The sequence below is a fragment of the Podarcis raffonei genome, chromosome 11 (genome assembly GCF_027172205.1).
Source record: "Podarcis raffonei isolate rPodRaf1 chromosome 11, rPodRaf1.pri, whole genome shotgun sequence".
Classification (NCBI taxonomy): Eukaryota; Metazoa; Chordata; class Lepidosauria; order Squamata; family Lacertidae; genus Podarcis; species Podarcis raffonei.
Genome location: NC_070612.1, coordinates 42,345,975 through 42,369,960, shown reverse-complemented (window position 1 = coordinate 42,369,960; position 23,986 = coordinate 42,345,975). Strand labels below are relative to the sequence as shown.

At 42.8% G+C, this 23,986-nt stretch overlaps 1 protein-coding gene across 5 annotated transcripts in view; it reads left to right on the top strand.

The window, feature by feature from the left end:
- The window catches only part of TMEM232 (transmembrane protein 232), a 145,805-nt gene extending 126,321 nt beyond the window's left edge, over window positions 1–19,484 (top strand). For all 5 annotated transcript variants that reach the window (XM_053407638.1, XM_053407640.1, XM_053407635.1 and 2 more), the window contains exons 13-14: window positions 9,008–9,101; window positions 13,665–19,484. In XM_053407638.1, coding sequence (XP_053263613.1) covers window positions 9,008–9,101; window positions 13,665–13,925 — 355 coding nt within the window. In that variant the 3' untranslated portion in view covers window positions 13,926–19,484. The remainder of the gene's footprint in view (window positions 1–9,007; window positions 9,102–13,664) is intronic.
- Window positions 19,485–23,986: the final 4,502 nt, after the last annotated feature.

Sequence of the window (23,986 nt, the reverse complement as noted above, 5' to 3'; positions counted from 1 at the left end):
GTATTTTTTTTTAACATAAGAGAGAGTGAGCTTGTTCTTTAACTAGAAAAATACCAACAAAATTGTTGATCTTCGGCTGACTGCGCTGCAAAGGCTACATGCAGTCGGCCTTTTATGTGTTCTTGCCCGGCTGGCCAGCAAGAAATTTCCCCATAACTTGGGCCCTGATTGGTCCATTTGAACCCAGCTTACTGGCCAGGCAGTCACGCCCCCATGGCCGTGACAGCCAGGGGAATTCCCCATCAGCCAGCAACCATGGGGTCCAGCTGCCAGGAAGGAGGTGGACAGTGATGATCTGCAATTGACACCCAACTGGGAAACGGTGAGTGTCCTAAAATGTGAAACAGCATAGCAGAGATAAAACTGAGAAAACAAACAGGTTTTTGCCTGCCACAGAAATGGCATCAGGGAAGATGGCATGTGAGCTTTTCTGGGAAGGGCATTCCAAAGTCTAGGCCCCAACATTGAAAGCTCACCACTCTCTGCCAACCTGCTATGTTTCCCTTGGCTGGGGCACACAAGTAAAGGCCTCTGATGAAGTCATCTTAGGTAGCATCCATTGATAGCCTTATCAGTTATGCCAACATGAGTGCAATTGTTATATCGATGCCACCATAGTGTTAGCAGTTGACTTAAAGTTTTATTGGTATAATGAAACCATTGTAGTCTTAACTTCACAACCCCAATATTATTTGGACGTATGTTAGCTGCAGCCCTATCCTTGACCTTGTCTAGGTAGTGTAATGTGAGGATAGCACTGTACCGTAAGATGTGAACACACTTGTTAAGGGCCACGGAAGGCTAAATATCCATGTTTTCATGTCAAGAAAGATTAAATGGTTTTGCAGAAAGGGAGAATACCATTTTGATAAGGACGGTCTTTTCTAAAGTGAGTGCAAGACCCTGAGAATTGATTCTCTCCAGCCATCAGTAAATCACCAACCTGCTGCTCAGGGGAAATACCTGTAAGAACAAAACAGATCGCATATCCCTAAACTGGTAATGGGAGCTTCTTGATCTATGAAGCAACAATTGAAGATACAAATTCTTGTATTTCACATTCCCTGTAGCAGCAGCTACTCACAATTTGCAAAGAAATGGGAAGGATCCTGTATTCTACTGGGTAAAACTGAATAGACAAAGTCATATCAGAACAATTTTCCTCTAAGGGGCTGAAAACTGTTTGTCTACAATATCTGCATGCCCTTGAAAATCTTTTATATTTGTACTAAGAAATTAGGAAATGAATGCTGTGGGAGTATGGGGTGTCGGCATTTTGTCAAATGGGAAAAATCCTGTGAAAATGCAATGAAGTCCCATTGAAATCAATACATTTGAAACTTGAAAAATGTAGCAGTTCAGTTTTAGTTCCATTGAACTAAATGGATTTGGTGCATTTAAGAATTGAGGTACTTGTTCAGAATAATCACACTGTAGCTTTTTCTGGACCAGGCTGTACATAGGGAATTGCTTAGTGCCACACATATAGAAAATTCAGGCTGAAAAGGTCCAAACCTGCCACCAGTCAGCAAAAGTTCAGGTAAGTGCACTTAAAGATTTAAGACACTAAAAATCCATTTGAATTTAACATCGTTAAACTAAGAAGTTGAAATATGTTGGCTGAATAGAGATCACACTGTGGATACAATAAATATTTTAAAGTTCTTCTGATGCTTTCCATTGAAGTTACTGTCCTGTTTTTTCACAGTCTGTAACAAATATAAAAGTGTTGGCATCTGTCTCAAGACACAATGGAGTGTGCTTCTAAGGGTGACGTCGCTGTGTTAGCAGCACCTAAGTAACCTCCCTGGGGAGCAAGCCTGGCAATGTGTATGGAGGTCCCTAGGCTGTCTAGACAACAAATAAATAATAGAAGCCACTATATTAGAAGGATGGGACGCGGGTGGCGCTGTGGGTTAAACCACAGAGCCTAGGACTTGCCGATCAGAAGGTCGGCGGTTCAAATCCCCACGACGGGGTGAGTTCCCGTTGCTCGGTCCCTGCTCCTGCCAACCTAGCAGTTCAAAAGCACATCAAAGTGTTGGGATATTTCCGTTCCACCTTAAAAGGGAGCAGGCTTTGTGAGTCACAGAGTCTGTGTATTTCCTGTTCACAGGATGTTTATGTTTTCAGTTGCTTTCGTTTCCTCCTTGTTGCCTAAGCATACCGATGCAGGCGGTCATGTTTTTCTTTGTTCTGACCAACGCTGAATAAACTTGGAAAAATGCTCTCCTGCTGTGCATCTTTTGCTGTGTGAATTCTGCTGATAGAGTGTGCACCAGCCTAAGAATGTGGCAATCTATTCTTGAGGCTTCGTGTCGCTAATTGCTGATACTGCGTGTCTACGGGAGATCGATGGATCGTCCGGCAGCCGGCTTGGGGGCTAAGATGGACTTTGCCTCCCTGGCAGTATCCCAACACAAAGTGCAAGTAGATAAATAGGTACCGCTTCGGCGGGAAGGTAAACGGTGTTTCCGTGTGCTGCTCTGGTTCACCAGAAGCGGCTTAGTCATGCTGGCCACATGACCCGGAAGCTGTATGCCAGCTCCCTCAGCCAATAAAGCAAGATGAGCACCGCAACCCCAGAGTCGGTCACAACTGGACCTAATGGTCAGGGGTCCCTTTACCTTTACCTTTATTTTAGAAGGAAGAGTTGCAAACAGTGGTGGAGGAAGCTGCTCGGGTGCCTGGCGCGGCGTGCCCAGGGGCGGGGTGAGTTGCCCATAGGGACGGGGTACACGGCAGGGCCTTTGTAGTATGCCTGCCTCCTCCCACTCAGCCACCCTACAGCTGGGGGGCAGGCAGCGGGCAGACCGTTTGGGCAGGAGAGACGCATGGCTTGGGTGCGCTGCAGGCTCCACAGTGAGTGCTGCCTGGCATTTTGTCACCCCCCTCAGTGCTGACACCTGGGGTGGCCTGCACCCACCGCTCCCCCCTTACTCCACCCCTGGTTGCAAGATACTGGATAACAAGGACTTAATAGCAAAAGAGCAATGTACGTTTGTAAAGGTCTTTCACTGACAGCACATAGGACCAGCCCATTCTCAAATAGGCAGAAACCTCTGCAAGGCAATTCTGTATAGTGAAAGCCTTCAGCTAACCAGAGTCCCATAACAGCTAAGATGCAGCTGGGAAACAACTGAACCTGCAATTAAGGCTGAGGTAAACATGACAGTGCTGGTATCAGGTATTGTGACCTAAATAGCATTTCCCAGTGGTAGACCGTGTGGGAAATTGCAGAAAAGTTAGCAATGCTTCAGTAGCTTATTACTTATGGGCTGTTTTATGCAAGGTTTAGTGACAAAAATGCCATGGGTTACAGCTATCTGCTCTTGTCCATTAAAAGCAAACTGTAATTTATTTATTTATTTTAAAAATGCAATATTAGTAGTGAGGCATGCATCACTTTACATTAGGCGATGTCAAGCCTCATCACCCCCATATTGTTTAATGTACATTAGCCTCATACTGTGTATGCATAGTGCCGTAGTACAGATTGAAGGAGTTATTATCTGACACTTTCAACATAAATAAAATGACTTCAATTACCAGCCTAGCAGGAAGTCAATATCAAGTCCTTCCTTGAAATTAAAAAATTACAATTCAGCACATCTCTTGGTATTAAGAAAAAAAACCACCCTCTCATACAGTGAAATTCAGCTACAACAAGCAATCATGAGGGGCTCAGGGAAGCATTAATCTGCAGGCACAAGCCCAGATGAAACAATCAAGTATCTGAATCCAGAAACTAGAAGCATAAAATATACTAGTTGATGATGTGGAATTGAGATCATTAGAAAGATTCCAGCATGAAAAAAACAACAAATATATTTGACAAAAACAAAGCCCAAAGCCTATCTAAGAAAACAAAGTGTAACAAGGAACAGAAAGGAAACAGAACTAGTTGCAAACAATAGGGATGTGCAAGAGTCTTTTGCTGATGTTAACAGTTGCTGCGAAAGGAATCTGATCTAGACTTTGTGCAGAGCAGAAATGAATTTGAGCTCCACCACAAGAATCGAGTTTCAAAGCTTTACTGCAGAACAGTCTTTAAACAGTTATAAGTAAAGGTTACAAAATACTAAGTACAGTGACACATTGCTCTTAAACCACAAGTAGTGCAGTCTCTTCTTTAAGTTCAGTAATACAATTCAGTGACTTTTCTCTCTGGGTCTAGAGAGAAGTCCTTTGTAAGCATCTTGCTTGTTCATCATCACTGAGCTTTGATGACCATCAAAGACAATGAGTTCTCCTCAGGTTTCATTTCATGCTAAGAGAGTTCTCTGCTTGCGTTTCTGGGAGAAGTCAGTTAACCTGAACATAAACATTCAACTTCTTCTCAGTGCATTTGCTATAGACAGACCTCCTGTCCGATGCAAAACTCTTCATAGCATTTTAAGTACAATGCATTCAAGCACAATGGTTTATTTTTTATTAAACTTCTTTATTTAACATAGCAGCCTTGGAATGCATTTAAACCAGGGGAAAGTTGGTAGACAACAAGAAGTTCTGGTGGACTCAGACCAGATGAGGAAGTGGAACCACAGAAGGAGAAAGTGTTAGGGTGAAGGGGAGTCTATGGGTCTGGGATATAAGGCAGCTGGGGTTCGTGGGGAAGAAGGAAGAGAGGAAGAAGAATGGAAATCTTCTGAGGAGGAATGTGAAGGCATCAGCCAAGAGTTGAAGGTAGCAAGGCGACTCACAGCAATGGTTAAATCCCCAATGTGAACCTTTAGCAGGAAGAAAGGGTTCAGAGTTACAAGAGATCAGATGCTGCGAAGCCCAAGGTTTAAGGAAATGTAAGGTAAAGAGGTGACTTGGCTGGTGGGATAAAGTCATCCATTGAGACCTGAGAAAGTAACCCAACTGACTCAACAAAGGGACTATTTCAGTTCAGACCTGGTGCAACTGTGTTTTTTTGAACAGGAGACTGAAACATGGAGCCTACAATGTTGAGGTGCCCCTAGGGTAGCCCTGGCACGACAGTAACCAGTATTTAGAATAATTATGATTATAGTTTCCATTTCTATATTATACTATTCTCATAAAACAAATAATTTGGTATTGACTGGGTTTTCTTGAATATTGCACTGCTTTCCTACTTTTTCAGCATTGAGAAACAATACCAGATTTAGCCTGCATAACTTTTTTCCCCGGTACAAAACAAAAGGTACACAAGCTGGATAGAGGAATGAGAGGAAGTCTGAGGTTTAGTGAGGAATGAGAAGACGCTGTAGCACCTTCTCCTTTTAGGTCAGGGATAGCAATCATAGGACCCAGCCCCAGTGGTCAAGGATAGGCTCTGCCTATTCTAAGTCTTGGATAGGAGAAAAGCCCTCCATAAGGAAGGTGCAGAAAGTGTAGCATAGAAGTGGAAGTTGTTTATCCCTCGTGTTGATCTGTGATAGTAGTGCACTTACACTTACAACACCAAGCAAAAGTTTATGGATTAATTGTTTAAAATGGCAACTCCAGAAGAGGATTTGACTGGAGACACAAAGCCTTCCCCCCCCCCCTTTTTTTGCTTCACTTGAAATACTGCAGTTCTCCCCTAGTTCCATGCATGGGTCGTGATGTACTGGATCAGTTTGTGCTTGCCAGTCTCACTTTAAATCAATTCGAAGCTATTTTTGTGTGCACACTTAGCAAACTACCGATTGCACTCCAGGTGCCGCAAAATCGATGCCAAGGAAAAGCTAAGCGATTTAGATGGCTTCTCCTGCCGAAATGATATTGCACAAAATTCAGAGGGAGCTGACACGAACTAAGAGGCTGAAAGGAATTTAACCAACCAAGTAGTCAAAAACTCTGAAACGCTGGCAAGATCAGATGCCATACATGACACAAGTGTTGGGTTAGGTTTTAATTCCAGTCCTTCTCCTTCTGTAAGAAAGGTTTTATTGGAATGTTGAAGAAAATAGACAAAATTCAAAAGCTTTTTCCTGCAGAGCCTTTTGGATTTCTTTTCTTTTGTGTGTGTTAAAATAGTTTTTATGGAACTGTTTTGTGTTACAAAACAGATAAACAGGGAAAGGTAATCTATTGTCTCCACTTTTAATTCACAGCCTTTTTCACAGCCTGTTTACATATAGCGAGAGACACTTTTGTCAAAGACATCTTGCAGTTGGGGGAAGAGGGGCAGGGAGAGAGATGGGTGTATTGTTATTTTGTCCTATTGTTATTTTGTCCTGTTATTAGTGTAGGGTCTGTGTCAGCATCATGTGGGTAGATCCTTTGTTTATATATTTATTTATTTTTATTGATCATGCGAGAGATTGAGGGGTCCCAAGCTTGGTTGGTTGCATTCAGTTGATTGAAGTGTGACTTGTTTATATGTGTTTGTGGGGGTGGGATTAGGTTGTTGGGTCAGATTAGCCATATCAATTCATATGCAGTTGGGGGGTGGGAATAGGTCCTTGTCCTGTTGTGTTGTGTATGTGATAAAGGGGAACCATACCAGGATGAAAGCGTCCTCAGTGGGCCGGCAGCTGTAACTACTTTGCTTTCATCATTATAATCTTGCTATCACACATGGAGGGGTAAAGTGCAATGCAAACTCAGAAAACAAAAGATACAATAAAATTGCTCCCCCTTCAAAATGGACATGACGAAGCAGTGATGCCTCTCCCCAGGGCTCTGCATGCAGATTAAACAAGTAATCTGTGCACAAAGCCCTAGGACAGGCACACCCAAACTTGGCTCTCCAGGTGTTTTGGGACTACAACTCCCATCATCCCTAGCTAACAGGACCAGTGGTCAGGGATGATGGGAACTGTAGTCCCAAAACACCAGGAGGGCCGAGTCTGGGGATGCCTGGCCTAGGATGAGCAAGGCCTACCTTTAAAGCCCCAAACAACCTGGGCCTAGGATGCCTAAAGCAGGGGTGGGGAATCCCCCAAGCCTCTCTCTCAGGCCCTTAGGACCAACCTATCCATCTTCTCTGGCCATGCCCCTGTCTCTAGTATAGTGTACTGGTTAGCATATTGGAGTAGGATCTGGGAGACCAGGGGTTCAAATCCTCGCTCAGTTATGAAGCTCCCTGCGTGGCCTTGGGCCTGTCACTGCCTCTCTGCTTAACATACCTCATGGGGTTGTTGTGAGGATAAAATAAGGAGAAAGAGAACTATATATGCCACCTTGGAGCAAAGGTGGGATATAAATCACTGCGAGAAGTGACATTACAGGGAACCAGGCAGAGGACCTTCTTGGTAGTGGCGCCGGCCCTGTGGAACATCCTCCCGTCAGATGTCAAGGCAATAAGCAATTATCTTACTTTTAAAAGACACCTGAAGGCAGCCCTGTTTAGGGATGTTTTCAACGTTGAACGCTGTATTGTGTTTTTAATATTCGGTTGGAAGCTGCCCATCTTGGCTGGGGAAACCCAGCCAAGATGGGCAGGGTATAAATAATAAATTATTATTATTATTATTATTATTATTATTATTATTATTATTATTATTAAGCTTTTGCCTGGCTGGAATGTGTGGTGATGTTGCTTGCCTGCCTAGATGGTGTATGTGTGCAGAAACCTCTGGCTTGTGTGTGTGTGACTGGCATGTAGCTTACTATACAAAGGTAAGAGGCTTGTTGGTTGCACTGTTTGCTTTTGCTTCTGGTATGACCCACCACTGGGATGTGGCCCAGGTTTCTCCAGGAAGGATTGCAGTCCTTAAGATGAAAAAGGTTCCCAACTCCTGAGCTGAAGCATGGTCTCCTCCCATATTATTGTGCTTGTCCACTGGGAAAATAAAGAGAGACCTAAAGTGTACTGAGCTCCATTCGGAGGCATGGCTGGTGGGAACAGATCAGAGGGCTTTCTCAGTGATGGCACCCGCTTTCTGGAAGTTCCTGCCTGTCAGATGCTGGTGGTGGTTGCTCGTGAGTAACCAGGCAGGACTCCGACCTGGCTTTTACAGGTTTTATTGTGCAAACTATTTACAGTGCAGATCTACCAAGTTCATGTCCTTCTCAGTCACTTGCAGAATCTGGGAGTGGCCCCTTCCGGCTTCTCCCCCAACATAAGAACTTCAGCACCCCAAGCCTCCTCCTCCCCTCCTTGCGTTTCACCCTTCTGCACAAGCTGGGCGATGGAAGTGGCATGCGTCCCTCCTGGCCAGCCTGGTGAGGTGAGGCGCTGGGGCTCTCAGCAGCATCCTCGAGCCCTTTCCTCGCTTGGCTGGCCCCTTCCCTCTCTTCTCCACTGGAGGTGTGGCTTTTCCCACCGCTGGAAGAGGAACCGCTCCTCAGGAGTTTCGGAGGCTCTCTCTATCCCAACGGCCCCCCTGCCTCCCTTCCCTTTTCCAATGGCAGTCCCCTGACACTGCCTGAGGAGGTCCACATGATGGCACAAAACCTTTTTGCTTGCCCTGCATGGTGGTTTATTTGTCTGAATCTCTTCTTTAGTTTTTCTGGTTTTGATGTTTAAGTTTGTAGTCCTGTAAGCACTTTCATGTGAGTAAGCCCCACTGAGCTTACTTCAGAGTAGAAATGCATAGGTCAGAGATGCAGTTTAAGGTTTTTTCCCCTTTCCCCTTTGAAAATTAAACACCTTGCACATGTTTGGCAGGAGAAGACCTCCAGAATACACCTACCATCCGCATGTGATTTATTTTAGTCACAAAGCTGCAGCATCTAATGATCTTTATGATTATAATTATAACCTGCACTCAGCGTAATTATAGAGCCAAGCATAACTGCTGAAATAAATAAGTGATAATAGAGTAGAATGGCTTTTTAAAAAACTGAACATAGCAACCAAGAACTACATGGAACAATGTAAAGCTGTGGAAACCTAAGTCAGATTTAAATCTTCTGCAGGACAACTCTAAGCAGTTTTCACTCAAAAGTGTAATAGCTGACCTTCCGGAAAGGCCTCAAATAAGCCTTTTTCAAGCCAATGGGAGACTTGGCATCATTCATTATTTCAATAAGGGTCCTTTTGTAGGGTGGGCTTTCCTACAAAGTTACAGAACTAAAATCTAACAGTTTTCTCATTTCTTTCCTAAAGGGAAGAGCTTTTGCTAGCTGGTGTACCAAAATATCCATATCCAGATTACTTGACCCGCACAGAAATAGCTCTAAGGAGAATAATTGAGACTCAGGTAAGAACAGTTATTAAAATGAGTATTTGCTTAAGTATAATTCTGTGTACAACACACCCAGAATTTGCCAATATGTGATTAAATACCACCTGAAAATAACGACGGTCTCGAAGTACCCTTGGAGCCACTTGGGGCTATAAAGGGTATCCTAAAAAATATTAATGAGTGCCCCCATTTCCAGTGTAGAGGAAGAATGCTAATTTATTGAGCAGATGAAAAAATCTGCTTCACGGTATTCAGGTATCACAGCCATTTGCTAAAAATACACTAGTAGACTTCACATTTTTAGACGTGAAAAATAAGCAACATGCCCTTGTTACTTTCACAAAGCTTGTTAAAAGGGTCAGCATTACTGCCCTAACACTAGAATTTATAAGGTAACTTGTTGTGTATGCAGTTAAACCACTTCTCAGGCCTATGCAGTCCAAACTTATTTTCACACAACCAGTTAAGTGATTTGTTAATCACAGTTTTCTGCACATTTGCACTGAGAGCTAAAAAAAAATTTCTCACAAAATTATCCTCAAAAGTGCCCCCACGTAAATTTTATTGGTGAATATTCTCAGGGTACTTGCCGAATATTCTCCAGGTGTGTATATTCAGCACTATCATCTGACAGCCAAATATTTTGTAGCTGGGCTCAACATTTTGAGGTATCTGACAGCTGGCATGGAGAAATAGCCATCATTGTTGGAAAAATCAGTACTTGACAGTCTTTCACAGCTGACATGTGTTAATAATCAACATTACAGAACTACTGACAGTTGACACCTGGAAGCAGTCGGCTGCTATGGGGTTGCAGGATGTGGCAGTGTTTGACAGATGACTTGCAACAGAATTCAGAAAATTTTATATGAACGGCATTCATTCGTGTAACCCATAAAACAATTTGAATTTTGCCATTAAATTTCAATTTCAACCATCACACACACACACGCACACACACACACGCACACACATAATTAAGGTCAAATTTCAGCATCAATTTCATTGGACTTTGAAACCATGCTTGTTTCCACTACAAATTTCATAACCGGCACGTGCAAATATGAGATCTACCGGTATATTAAATATTGATATTATATATTCTGCAGTTTAAATAGGTTCCCTACTGTATGCGTAGCCTCACTTTGTCCCAGAACATTTGCCACTATCTGAACCACTTAGGGTTTCCTGGTGCTACTTATTTTAAGAGACACATTTGAACGCACTGCTCCAGGGCCTGCAGCTGCCACCCTCTATTTCAGAGTTCCTTCAGTTCAAAGTATTGGAGATTTCCACATCATATTTTATTTTTAAAATTTTAATCTGGCAGCCCTCGAAGCAATCGGGGTAGAAGGTAGTAGTGCTGCTTCTTTATAAGTATTACATCAAGCCATTTCTCTTTCTGACTCTAATCTTATGGGAATAGGATGTTGGATGGAGAAAAGAGTCCAATTTTATTGTGGAGCCAAAAACCTTCAATTCCCCTTTCAGCTTTGAATTTAGCTCACTGGTTTGCCTAGGGCAAGTTGCTCACTTTCTGCCTTAGCAACATCCTGGCACTTTGGTGGGGAAAGAGTAATCAACATTATCATTAATGATTAGAGTCCTTCAGAACTTGGAGATGTTCCATAAACATTTGGGTCTTGAGGTTTTCTTCTTCCCATCTTTTGCATAACTGGCTGGAACATTCTTTCTGAAAGTGTTTAAAATCTGCTATTATTAAGCCAGTTTGGGGAATGAAAGGAAAGGAATATACGTTTTCTGATACATTAAACAAGCTTTTAGAGTTAATTCACCATTGAGTTCTGACTCTGGAGGCAGTGAAAATACTAAGTGCACTGAAATATATTTTATAACTCAGAGCAGTTCTGCCAGCTGATAATAATCGTAACCATAGCAAAAATGCCCACAAGCTACTAGTTTGCTTACAATACTCTGTTAGAAGGAAGGCATTTTATTATTTAAGGTTAGCCAGCCCATAATGTAATTGGGGGCATCCCATAAAAGCAATCATCCCCCCTAAAAAAACAACACCAGTTTTCTCAGACTCTGAAATCTTTCCCCCCATGTTTAAAAGTCTTATCACTTCTTTTTAATGCAGTGATTATTTCTAAACCCTTTCTCCTTTTTCCTTTTTTAAATCCAAACTGCCCTTCTCTTTAATAAACGACACATTTTTATTGCTGTTTTATTCTAAGCTGCAGTTTCTACGCATAAGACCATACCTTCAGGGCCTCCATTAATGCAGTAAGGATGTTATCATCGAGGCTCAAAACAAGATGCGAACTTTTCCTTGACTACAGTCATAAACAGTTTTAGTCTTTCTGGTACATCATTTGTACCCCTGACATTGTCTATTTTCCTTTGTAGAGGCTGTACTTTGTTCCATACGCACACCCATTTTCTTGTGCTGGACACGTGGTCAAACAGTGAGCTTAGGCTGAGAAGATCAATGCAAATATTGCTCCTTTACAGAGTCCGTCTTCAATGCGAAGAGTTTCATGATAAAAACTTAAGCTAGGCTAAGGTCTTGCCACTGATCCATCTTCTAACACAGCAGCTTCTTCACACAGCTAGTGCAATTCTTCCGCCTTTCCCATCCATTGTCGTTGCTTCTTTTTCTTCCCTCTTGCTATTTCATCTCTCACACTCTGATAAAATCATTTCTATCCCTTTTCATATTTCTTTGGCCTTCAAATACACCGCTGCATCCATCTTTCTGTCTCTTGTGAGGAAGATTAATTCTCATATCATTTTCTCGAGTGGGCTACTTTTTTGTGAGGTGATTTCACCACACTATTTCTATGTGGTGACCATGTCATATGAATGCAGCTTTTTCAGGTACTAGGGAGGCATGGTTTTTTCTATACAAGGGAAATGTCTCATGTTCATAGCTTTCCTTCACTTTATATGTACTACAATTCACTATGTGATCACCTCAAGATCACCTCATGAAGTGAGGATGACAGAAGGGATCAGGAGGCGGGCGATGGAAGCCCAAAGGCCAATATGGTGCACCAAGAGGGGTGCTGATGGGTTTGTGATATAAGTTGTCTATCTCTGCTCAGAGCCACTTCTCACATTTCAAAAATTCCCACATGATTTTTTTTTCTTGGGGGGGGTGTGTGTGGAATTAATATGGAACCTGCTTAGAGATTATCATGTGATGTGCAGGTTTTTCACTAGCAAGCTGTGAATATACATGTGTTTATGTTGATTGTACATACATACAAACATTGAAAAACTCACAGATGTGATCATCATATATGAAATTAACACATACAGTGTTAATGTTGTGTGTAAATTTCTACAAGGGACTTCTACAACACTTGAGAGTTTGTTGCAAGTCAATAGCTCTCAGTGCAATCTGCCTCACACAACTGTTGTGAGGACAAATGAGAAAAGAATGGAAAACATGCTTTCAACATATGAAATAATGCAAGAGGTTATTAGAGAAGCGATGAGAGGTTAATATGCAATGTACTGTTATTTCCAGAACATGTGGAATATACTATTATTGATTTAAAAATGTGGGACAAAGCTTGCCCTCCCTCAGAATTCACACTGCTTTTTCTCCATACCCCAACCTCAATTTCCCCCCTAAAGCTGGCACTGTTAATAAGACCCCATGCTGAACTTCTAATTTATTAATATACTTAAGAGTTGGGTGGGATTCTCAAGTCATAGTTTCTGCTATTTGAGATTTAAGCAGGGTAATGTCAAATCAAAATCTGTATCAGTGAATGATTCCTTTTCTTTCAGAAAAGTAACGTATTTCTAGCTTAGAAAACTATAAGAATTGAGCAGGGCAGGAGTTTGCCTTTTGGGAGATGCATTCTGAACTGGAGCATAGCGGATGATTTACACATTTTAATGTGCATAAAATTAATGTACAGCTTTCTTGCGATATGCATATCTATGGTGCTTGCCAGCATTTGTGACATTGATAGCGCCCACGTTGTGTGCCTTTTGATGCGGTGCCTTGTTGCATCTCACTTTCAGGTAACAGATCCTGGCATGTTGGGAAGTGTGGCCATTCCTCTGTATTAGCTGAGGCTCCTGCTAGCTGGCCATATGAATTCCATGTGTGTGTATTTTCTAATATTACAAAAAATAATGATATGAAATTATATCTGAAGACATGTGGTTCTCACACCTGCTTTTAAAATATTTGATCATCACATTGTCAGTGAATTCTGCAATTTGCTTGAGACGGGCATTGAAACTTGCCATTCTGAGCTCCCGAGGATCCTGTCATGAACCTACAGACCCCACAACAGCACCATAGGAAATGAATACACTTTGTAGGGTATACCTTGGCCAGACCAGTGCCCCCCAGATGTTGTTGGACTACAACCATACTGACAGGGGCTGATGGGAATTTCCAACATCGGAAAGTGCCCAGTGCCTGTTACTCCTTCGAATGAAGTTGCATGATCCATCACTGACTCTCCCAATGCCCAGTTCCTAAATTCCTGCCTTTAAGTTATCTACATTTCCTGCCATTGAATTGAAGTGTTTTGTTTTTACACACACCAATATCACTACTAAAGCCACTTTTTCTTTCCTTTGCAACAGTGGGAGAGGGAATTGGAGATGAGGCTGAAACTTGAAGAAAAACTCCTGGCGCTGGAGCTTAAAGAAAAACAGAAGTTGGAAGAAGAACGCTTCAAGAAAATAATGAAATGGCGATTAGAAAAGCTGAATAAGACAACTAAGCCCTATGAGCTTCCTCATAAACAAGCAGAGGAGGAGGAGGAAGAAGAAGAAGAAGATGAAGAACTGACAGAGTCATGCAGCAGCACTCAACTGTCAAGTGCACAACTGTCACGAGCCTGAACACCAGCCCGCTAAGGGGTTAACTTACACATTACAGGCAAATGCATGCAATGAAGCCCAAGACTTTAGAATGAAAAGCCTTAGTGGAGGAGTAGGGAAGTGTGTGTGCTCTTAAACCATTTCCTGCTAATGGTTTTTTGCTCAAAATTGCTCCCACCTACTTTTTCATCCACGGTGTACCAGGTGTTTATGAGGCTAAACCATGCGGCAGCTTAGGACCAATTTTGAGGGGGTGGGGAATGCCTGAGATGAAGACTTTAAGCTCCTCTTCCCACCTCACTGCTTCTCTGCTCAAAACTGTGGCCTCCTGCAGCAAAGTGCCATAGGGGAGGAGTAGAGCAGCCCTCCCACCCATTGGTGGCGCTGTGTTTGCCAGGGTGATGTGGCGGTGAGGTTTCAAGAGCTCTGTGTTGGTGGCGTTGGCACCTTAGGAGCCGCCAGTACCAACCTAGAGCTCCCTCAACCTCGCAACCACCTCACCTCTGCAGTATCTTAGGGTGTGACTGCCCTGCTGCCAGGAAGATGCTGGTGCTGCTCTATCCCACCTCTTCCACCGCTGCTGGTCTCCTGGGACTGCTTTTCATGAAAAGACCAAGGTTGGGTTTCATAGCACTCATTTCCATGTAATGTGTCATCTGCTCTTATATCAAATTTCCTCTCCTGAAATACAATGGTTATGGGAAAGCATTTTCTGAATTTTGTCTTGTTTCTTAGCACACTCAGGTGTTCTATGCGAGGTCAAGAGAAGCACACTGAAGATGCTCAGGGACAGCGAACCCTCTCATTCTTGTTCTCTTTATTCCACCTAATCATCTGTTTGTGCCTTGTAGAATTTCCCCAAAGTTTGTTTCACCCAGAGGAGCCAATGTGGTGCCCTACAGGTGTTGTGGGCTACAACTCGCATCAGCTCCAACCGGTATAGCCGCTGGTTAAGGATGATGGAACTGGAGTCTGCAGCATCTGAAGGGCATAATGTTGACTATCTGTGGTCTACATCAATACCTCCCGTCCATTCCTGTTCCTGCCCTGGTTGCTTGTTTTGCTACTGGTTCTGCCTCTTTCCTCAAACCTGTTCCTGCTTAGTCTTTCTGTTGATATTTAGGCCTTGCTTACTGCCTTACTCACTTATGCACATTGCTACATCTCCTGCTGTTTGATGTACTTATTTAAAAATAACACAGTGGCTCTTGACTTGCTGTGACTTTTGAGCACATGGTTGATGCAGTCCTTGACTATGTTGAATTCTTGGTTCCACAATTGCATGGCTATTTCCGTCGACTCAGATCTGCATGTTAAAAGCTACTTGTGACCTCCATCATTCACTGTGTGTTGATGTCTGATAACGGTAATGTTGAAACCTTAACCCTCTACTATAAGCATTCTATAACTAGCTAATACAGCTGAAGAAATGCAGCCCACAATCAGACCCCCTAACTCCAAGGTTGAAATATGCTGCTTCTCTTTGAGTGTGTCTACACGTGAGATGGTTGAGGTTCAGCTGCTGCACCTAAAGCAGATGATTGAGAAGTGGTCTCTGCAAAAGCGTGGAAAATGTGATGCAGAAGAACCTGATCTTTACTGGGCACCACCAAGTGCCTCACATGGGCACTGCAGTTCCCTCAACTGATGTTTACAGTTCCATTGTGGCATGGATTGTGGTTTACTCAGTAAGGATTGAGTAAACAGAAAACAGCCGTACAATTGCTCCGTTGTGGCCAGTTCCGTTCAACCCACATTGCTAGTCCATCAGTTGATGGGGAAGGTGGGGAGCCCCATAACGGTAGCAGAAGTCCTTGCGTGGTCTTCCACTAGCAGGGATTGTTAGTTGAAACACTCCCTATGACTTCTACAAGCCTCCAACCTTACCTATTCCCTTCTCCATCCTCCTGGCAGTTTCACACTTTCTTCCACACTTCATTCAAATAACTCCTCCTCTTCCCTTGCCACGACTGGAAACGTGGAGCTGTAATATGAAAAACCAATGTGTCGAAGGTCTTTGTGGAAAGCTTAGCCCCATGGCTCCCCCCCCCCTCTGGTCACGGAAGTCTAATCTGATCTAGGTCACATTCTCTTTATTGGGTGGAGGATTTTGAAGTCCCAAAGCTCTAAAATGCCTCCATACCAGTTTTCTCTTTCTTTTCCAGAAAGGTGAGAGCAGGCTAGTCCTTTGATCACTGGGCAGTTATGTCCTAAAGTGGTGTTTCATCACTGTGTGTCATCACTGCAATTAGGACTTGCTTCCTTGAACAACTTTTGAACTATCTGCGCTGACTCTTACATACGAAAAGTACAAGGCAGTGGGGGAGGATCTCCTGGGTTCCCAAGTCATCATTGTTCTTCTTGCTCCTCTTCACCACATACCAAACATTTCCATACTTATCAAGATACCACACTAACACCATTTATTATTACACATTATTCCATTGTGAATCACTTCCTATGATTTCTGTCTCTCTCACACACACACAAGCATCCCTAAGGCATCTTCCTGGCAAACAACTTGCCAGTGAGGACAGCTACATCTCTGATCAGAATTTTGTGCAAGTTTTCACAGTGGAAAAGCTGCCAGTCTTCGCCCTTCCTTCTTTGACTATTTTGAGGGATGATTTGAGGAAAAGGTGATTATACCCATATCCTCTAGCAGTCCCACTTGAGTAAATTTTTAAAAATGGTTTGATTTGCACTGTTCCCAATTAAACTGACATATATGACCACACAGCACTTGTTTTTAAACTTTCTAAACAAGTAGTTGAGATTCATTACTCAACAATGAAATATGAATTAGTGGTAAATAATTGATGAGAACAGTTATGAACCACCCATTGGAAAAAAAGAGAATAGGCGTCAGCTCTAGTTGTGCGAGAGAGAAATCTGGAAATAAACATGAGGATAGAGCTGTTTTCATACCGGAATAATTAACATCAGCATAATCTTCTCAACAGACGGGTATTAAAAATGCATATACAGTCAGCGAATGTAGATCTCTAGAAACATTGAATCTCATATTAATATCTTTGCTTCATTTTTGGAAGTAGCTCCTCAATATGTGGTAGAAGTTTGCGTCTACTGCATTGCAACTTTACCATGAAAGAACACCCTTAGCTTTTTTGCACTTACCTTGTCATAATTGAGCCTCAGAGTCAGCTTATGTATGGGGTCATCAGATCCTACCCAAATCAAGGCTTGATGCAGGAAGATTTAAATGAGTCACAGCCCTAACACCCATCTGTGGAACATGTGGACTCACCATTCAATTACCTTTTAAAAGTGATAAATCACTCCATATTTTAACCAGGCTACCATAAACACACTTCATTTTAATGTTGTGTAAATCTTGAAATTGCTGTACCCTGAAATTATAGGACTGTATCCTTTTAGAGACTGGACTTTTCCCACTTGAGAAAACAGCAGTTAGATGTTCCTGTAGTGTTTTGTTCTGCTCTGAAAAAAATATTGTGATTGTACCTGCCTTTCAAAGTTCCTTGAAAGTTGTTTTTAACATGGTTACCTTCAGTTTTGTTCCCAGCAGTTGTCCTGAAGGTTTGACTAAGCTTCTTCCAACTAGTCGTAGATTAACTTGGAGCTGGCTTGCAGAGTTGAGGACCTGCCAGACCTACGTACAGTTTCCAATATGTTGTAGGTTTGAAACTCTTCTGGTGCTACAAATCTTCCATCAAAATCTGGCTGAAAAGAGAATTTGGAAGCATCTTTAGGTGCGGTGCTGAACATCTCTAATGGCCCCATGATGGCTGAACCCAAAACCAGACTTCTTAGAAATGAGTACTAAATCTTGGTCACTTATTGGGGACATGTCACTTATTGGGGACAAAAGATTGGCTTTTGGTGTGGTAAGTGAAAGAAATATATCTCAACCGGCTCTCAAGAAGAGACCTATTGGACCAACACAGTATTTTTCGAATCTTCCTAGTCTTATATATAAAGGAGAAAATACGATGTGTGGTCATATATGTTGATAATTCAATTGGAAAGAATACTATTCAAAGGAAATTTTAATAAGACTTTAATATTTGTGTGCTCATATTGATAGTCTATCACCACTGGAAGACATCTTTATCAACTTAATAGGTACGATTGTCTCCCATGCAGGTGTCAGACCTCAACCAAAAAGGTTTAAAAGGAATAACAAACCTCACTCAGTCACATGTCAAAGTCTCATGTTCTAGCTGTTGAAGCTCACTCCAGCAAGAGAAGTAAGCCATTCTGCTATTTAAATGAAAACTATTATTTCTACATTGATTTCTAGGCTATTTTACAGAGAATCTTGCCTACTAGCCATGACTAGTTGCCCTCTGAAGTTCTTTAATCCTGTGCTCCACACAATAAGAGATCAGAGTTTTAAGATGAATCCAAAAGAATTCCATCACATTTGACTGGTACTTCCTGTGAAGGGGCTTTTGCAGGATTAATAGGGCATTAAAAATATAGGAATGGCCCTACTGCTCCAGCTTAGGTGTGTTCCAATAAGAGTATTAGAATGGTGACTAAAATGGAAATGGTTATCCTTAAAAAAATGGAATATGATGCAAGAGAAATTAAGATTAGGATGCATAGGAAGAACGCATCCTTCCTGAAAAAGCTGGTTCATGTTTTGGTATAACTAGCCTTTCCTGGGGGAAGGTATTCTGTAGTTTAACTGATAGGATCCAATCCCCTACTCATGTTTTACACTTGTGTATCCAATACGCTTATTTAAAAAAAATTTTTTTGCATCAGTGAGAAGATTATCATAGGGGTAAACTGCCTTCAAATTGAGCTGCTGCTCATCTCTTTCTTGGGGGACATGAAAAGCAAGTGAACCAACAACCATATTATACAAATTACTCATTTATGAGCCCACTGCCATCTGTTAAAAACAGGAGAAACACTTATTAAACTTGGAATATTTTGTCAGAATACAGTGTTGGCTGCAATACACTTCACTGTATCAGCTCCTTGAGAAAGAATTAAGCTGGTAAATATATGTGCACTACATACGAGGAAAGGATTTCTGATGGATTGAGCCCACGTCCCCCCTATGTAAGCCATAGGTTGGCCACCTGAGACTTAAAAGCATTTGGTAGACTCATTACTAATTCCAAACATCTTCCCTGATATACTGAGTATGTTTAGAGCTTTATTTATAAACTGCAAAGCTAATTTGGAAATGTCAGGTTCTCTAACACAAATTCAAATATTTACATAGTTTGGCAAGTTTCATTGACAACTCTGTTACTTTTGAGCAATGTGCATTTTTCACAGTAACAACAGATTTTACAGATAATTTAACATAATACTATTCCCTTGCTTAACTGTGAGGCTATTTTCCGTATTACCTGCCACTGTATTGATTTCATATTCCTACTTCGTTGGAAAAATATTGTATCCCTCAGATTGTTATTGTTGCCACTGTTGTTGTTGTTGTAACTTATTGTTATCTGTCTCAGAGGAAAGAAACATGGTGGATCTTTGGTCACCTAGAAAACTAGGCTGTGGCTTTGAACCATTATCTCTGAGATAGGAGTTTGTAAAATATGGTTTGATAAATACTTTTTAAAGTGAGGTAAAGTGTTATGTCATTGTGCTATTCTGGGATGGGAACATCCATGACATTCTCTGGAACAATGTCATTTATGATTTATGGGAATAAGGGATTTCCCCATAGAACTGAGGGTGCCTAGGGCCAGCCTGAGACCTATGGCGCCTGAGGTAAAACGTGCCACTAACACTTCCCCCCGAACACAGGCCCACATCCCAGTGGGTTGGGAAGAGCATGCCGCCTGAGGCAGATTGCCTCAAGTCACTTAACTGGCACACCAGCCATGCTGGGGCAGCAAGCTACCTTAGGGGTTGCAATGCAGACCACATGGTGTACCATTCCAACCACTTTCCAATAATAATAATAATAATAATAATAATAATAATAATAATAATAATAATAATATATTCATACCCCGCCCATCTGGCTGGGTTCCCCCAGCCACTCTGGGCGGCTCCCAACAGAATATTAAAAATGCAATAAAACATCAAACATTAAAAACTTCCCTAAACAGGGCTGCCTTCAGATGTCTTCTAAAAGTTGGATGGTTGCTTCTTTCCTTGACATCTGATGGGAGGGCGTTCCACAGGGCGGGCACCACTACCAAGGCCCTCTGCCTGGTTCCCTGTAACCTCGCAGTGAGAGAACTGCCAGAAGGCCCTCTGAGCTGGACCTCAGTGTCCGGGCTGAATGATGGGAGTGGAGATGCTCCTTCAGGTATACTGGACTTAGATTGGCCCTCTAAGCAGCTACCTCACTCTGCTTCATGGTAGGGCCTGCCCTGAGCTTTGCCATCATTGTAAATAAGTGTGGAGAAATACCTAATTGGTACAAAGGGGCCAATTCAAACTCGGTTCTCTAATGATTGACTTGCATCCTTTTCCATCCCTTCACAACTCCTTGCAAGTTCCCACCTGTCTGTACTAACTTATAACTGCAAAACACTGGCTTCTTTAGGCAGAGGGGCTAGAAATAGACAGCTACATCTCTTCAGAAAGGGGCAGTGATTTGTTCTTGTCATCTGAAATGAAAGAAACACACTGTGCTCAGTCTGTCACATCCTCTAAGGTGTCTGATATGTGCAAAAACATGCTTTCTGCCTGGCATCACAGATGTAATGCCATTGACAAAATCTGGACACGTTCACTGTGGCTGCTGTGATTTTCTACAGAGATAAAATCAACACACACTTTCCTCCTATTCCTAGCTGATATTTATTTGTGGATCTGCAACACGGGAAAGGAAGAAATACAAATTAATATTTGTTTCACAGGCAGCACTAGCAAGTACATCAGTAGGGTGAGCTTGGGGTCTGGGCAAAATCTGTTAGCTCTCATTGCCTGTTTCAAACATTTCTACACATTTCTATTCATTATGTAGGGAAGCAATGTTTGTACACTGTGCAGGGAAGATTGCCATTGATCTTTTTTTCGACAAATAACCAGTGTAGGGCATATGTGTCCTGACCTAGATTGGGACTCTGACATGTCAGGAGAGGTTATTTAACCCTTTGCTCCCACTGTAGTCAATGAAAAATAGGGACATTTGGAGGGTCTGAGATTGGGATTGGCCTTCCCTCCCAATACCTGGTATTTGCAATGGGAGTAAAGCTACCATTAAGCACGAATGGGAGCTTTCCTCCCATTTTACCCCCCCCCATAGACTTTACTTCATTATGAATAGCAGACTCGAGGAGGATTTTGATAGGGACCATGGGCTCTTCCCAAGCTTCACCTCTCCCCTGTGCTGGCTATTTGTTTAAGAAGAGTCGAGCTACATCTAAAGGTAAAGGGACCCCTGACCATTAGGTCCAGTTGTGATTCGAGGACCCGATCCCCGCTTGGGGAATAAAGACACGTGGACACAGAATGTAAGGTTAATGGGTAAGGTAAAGGCCACAACTTTATTGATTACCGCATGTGAGAAGGTATTGGCTTAGGCATTGGACCACGGAACATTAGACTCCACCCACTCGTAGAGGGGTGAGTCTGAGGAGGGGTTAACCACCAGTAGGGGAAGCCTGTTGATGCTAATCCAACTATAGGCTCTCTTCCTGATGTCACCGAGGGTCGTGCCATGGCCCCCCGCCACACGGGCATCGGACAGGATCCACGACCGCCGGATTCCTTTAGCGGAATACCCAAAATTGCCAGGGAAGGCGATGGCCACACCTTGCCCCCCGAAACACCAACAACACATTCCAATGCCTAACCGCCAAATACCACGAAAGTTGTGACGGTTGCTACGAGGTAGGCGGAAAAAACCAAGAGGCCGGGCCAATTTAGCCAATTGGAAAAAACTCTTACCAGGCCCCCTGATTAAACAGGGCGACCAACCAGAGGTCCATAGCAAAGTCTCAGGAACAGCTAATCTAAAGGGAGTGGAGGGTGAGTGACTCGAAGAAAATGTGTGTGCAATGGTGGGGATGGCTGGTGTGGCTGCGTTTGAGCAGCAAGCCACGCCCCCGCCGAGCTTCCCTATTGGGTGCCCAATCGGGGAGGGGCGTGGCACGCCAGCCCTGGAGTTGAAGCAGGGGGCGGAGCGCCCCCTGCATGACCCAGGAATCGTCTCCCGATCACAACCCCTTCCCTTCCTGGGAGGAGGAAAGGCTTTTTGACTGACTCTGGGGTTGTGGCACTCATCTCGCTTTACTGGCCAAGGGAGCCGGCGTACAGCTTCCAGGTCATGTGGCCAGCATGACTAAGCCACTTCTGGCGAACCAGAGCAGCACATGGAAATGCCGTTTACCTTCCCGCCGGAGCAGTACCTATTTATCTACTTGCACTTTGACGTGCTTTCAAACTGCTAGGTTGGCAGGAGCAGGGACCGAGCAACGGGAGCTCACCCCGTCACGGGGATTTGAACCGCCAACCTTCTGATCGGGAAGTCCTAGGCTCTGTGGTTTAACCCACAGTGCCACCCACGTCCCATCAAGCTACATCTAGTCTGGGGCTTATATGGTGACTTTAATGTTTTAAGGATCCCGGGAAATTAAAATATTTGCACTGCACCAAAATGAGAGCAACGTAGGTGCAAGATGAAGCTCTACAGGGAGAACATTCCAAATTTGGGGCACTATCACCAAAAACCTTTCTCCCTGGTCACTGCCCACTCTACTTCAGATAGCATAGGTGTTGCCCATACAAGAGCCTCAACTCACCATCTCAGTAATGCTCTGTCTCTACAGCCAGAAGCCATATGCTTCGGAATGCTAGTTGCTGAAAACCACAGAAAGGAAAAGTCTTCTTGCCTTCAGTTCCTGCGTGCAGACTTCCATAGATGTTTGGCTGGCAAATGCAAGAACAAGATGCTGGACCTGGTGGGCCTGATCCTGCAGGGTCCTCCTGTGTTTCTTCAGATACAGGTGAAAACAGGCAAGTCTGCAGCCAAATGGGGGGTTAAGGTAAGCACTGCGACCTTGAATTAGGGTTGGGAAATAAACTGGGAGCGGCTGAGGTTGTTTCAGTACAGGTGAGATATAGCCTGACCCTGATAAGCAGCTGCATTTTGAACTGATGCCCATTTCTGAAGCATCTTCAGGGGCAGCCCCACATGAAAGTTACCAGAGAATAGATACATGATTAGGCTCTCTGGGCCACCTGCTCTTGAATGCAACTTGGAATATAACGGATAGCCTTTCCTTTACTATGAGTAAATTATACACTTAAGTTCTAAGGAGCTGGTGTCTTTTTCTTATATAAAAGAGGGACTAGGGTGTCATTCTGGAGATTGCTATAATTTGGGGTGGCAGCATACTTTTCACTTGGCATCGTACTATCATGCTAGGGTATAAATCAGCTCTCATGTGGGGCTCAAATGAGGTGTATCAGTGATTTGGGGGACTTTATCCCCCTTCCAAGTAAAAATGTAATGCTAGTAAGCCCCCTTAAGTCTCAGTCTCAGTCAGTTTTATTGCACATAGCCAAAGGCTGCCGCAATGTACACAGAATTATTTGACAATTAAAGGAAAATATACTGAATTGGTAAAAAAGACTTAAAACATTTATATTATTAAAACATTACGTACTCTAAACAAAGCTATAAAAGTACCCCAATGTACAAATAAAAACATTAAACAGTAAAATTCATAAGCTAAAATCATCACATGGTCACGAATGTTAAAAACAATATCAATTAATACAGTGTGCAATTTATACTCAGAGTTTGGTGACAAAGATAGAGCATAGCCTGAGGTAGATAGATAGGATCAAATAAATTCATCTCCTTTACAGTTAATGGCTACCTTGGCTATATAATTTGCTCTAATTTTCCTAGCAGCAGTTGCAAAAAGTGCTACCCGCCAGGTCACATACTTATCTGTGTCTGCAAGGAGATATAACATCATATCAAGGGGGTTCTGGCCAGGGGACCCTGTCATTATAGGTACCAAAAATCTTTTTCTTGCATCATTATATAACGGATAGTGCAAGATATAATGCATAAGGTCCTCTACTTCAGAACATCCCCTTATGCAAACACGTTCGTTTTTTGGTATGCCTCTATGTCTCCCATCTCTATAAGCAGA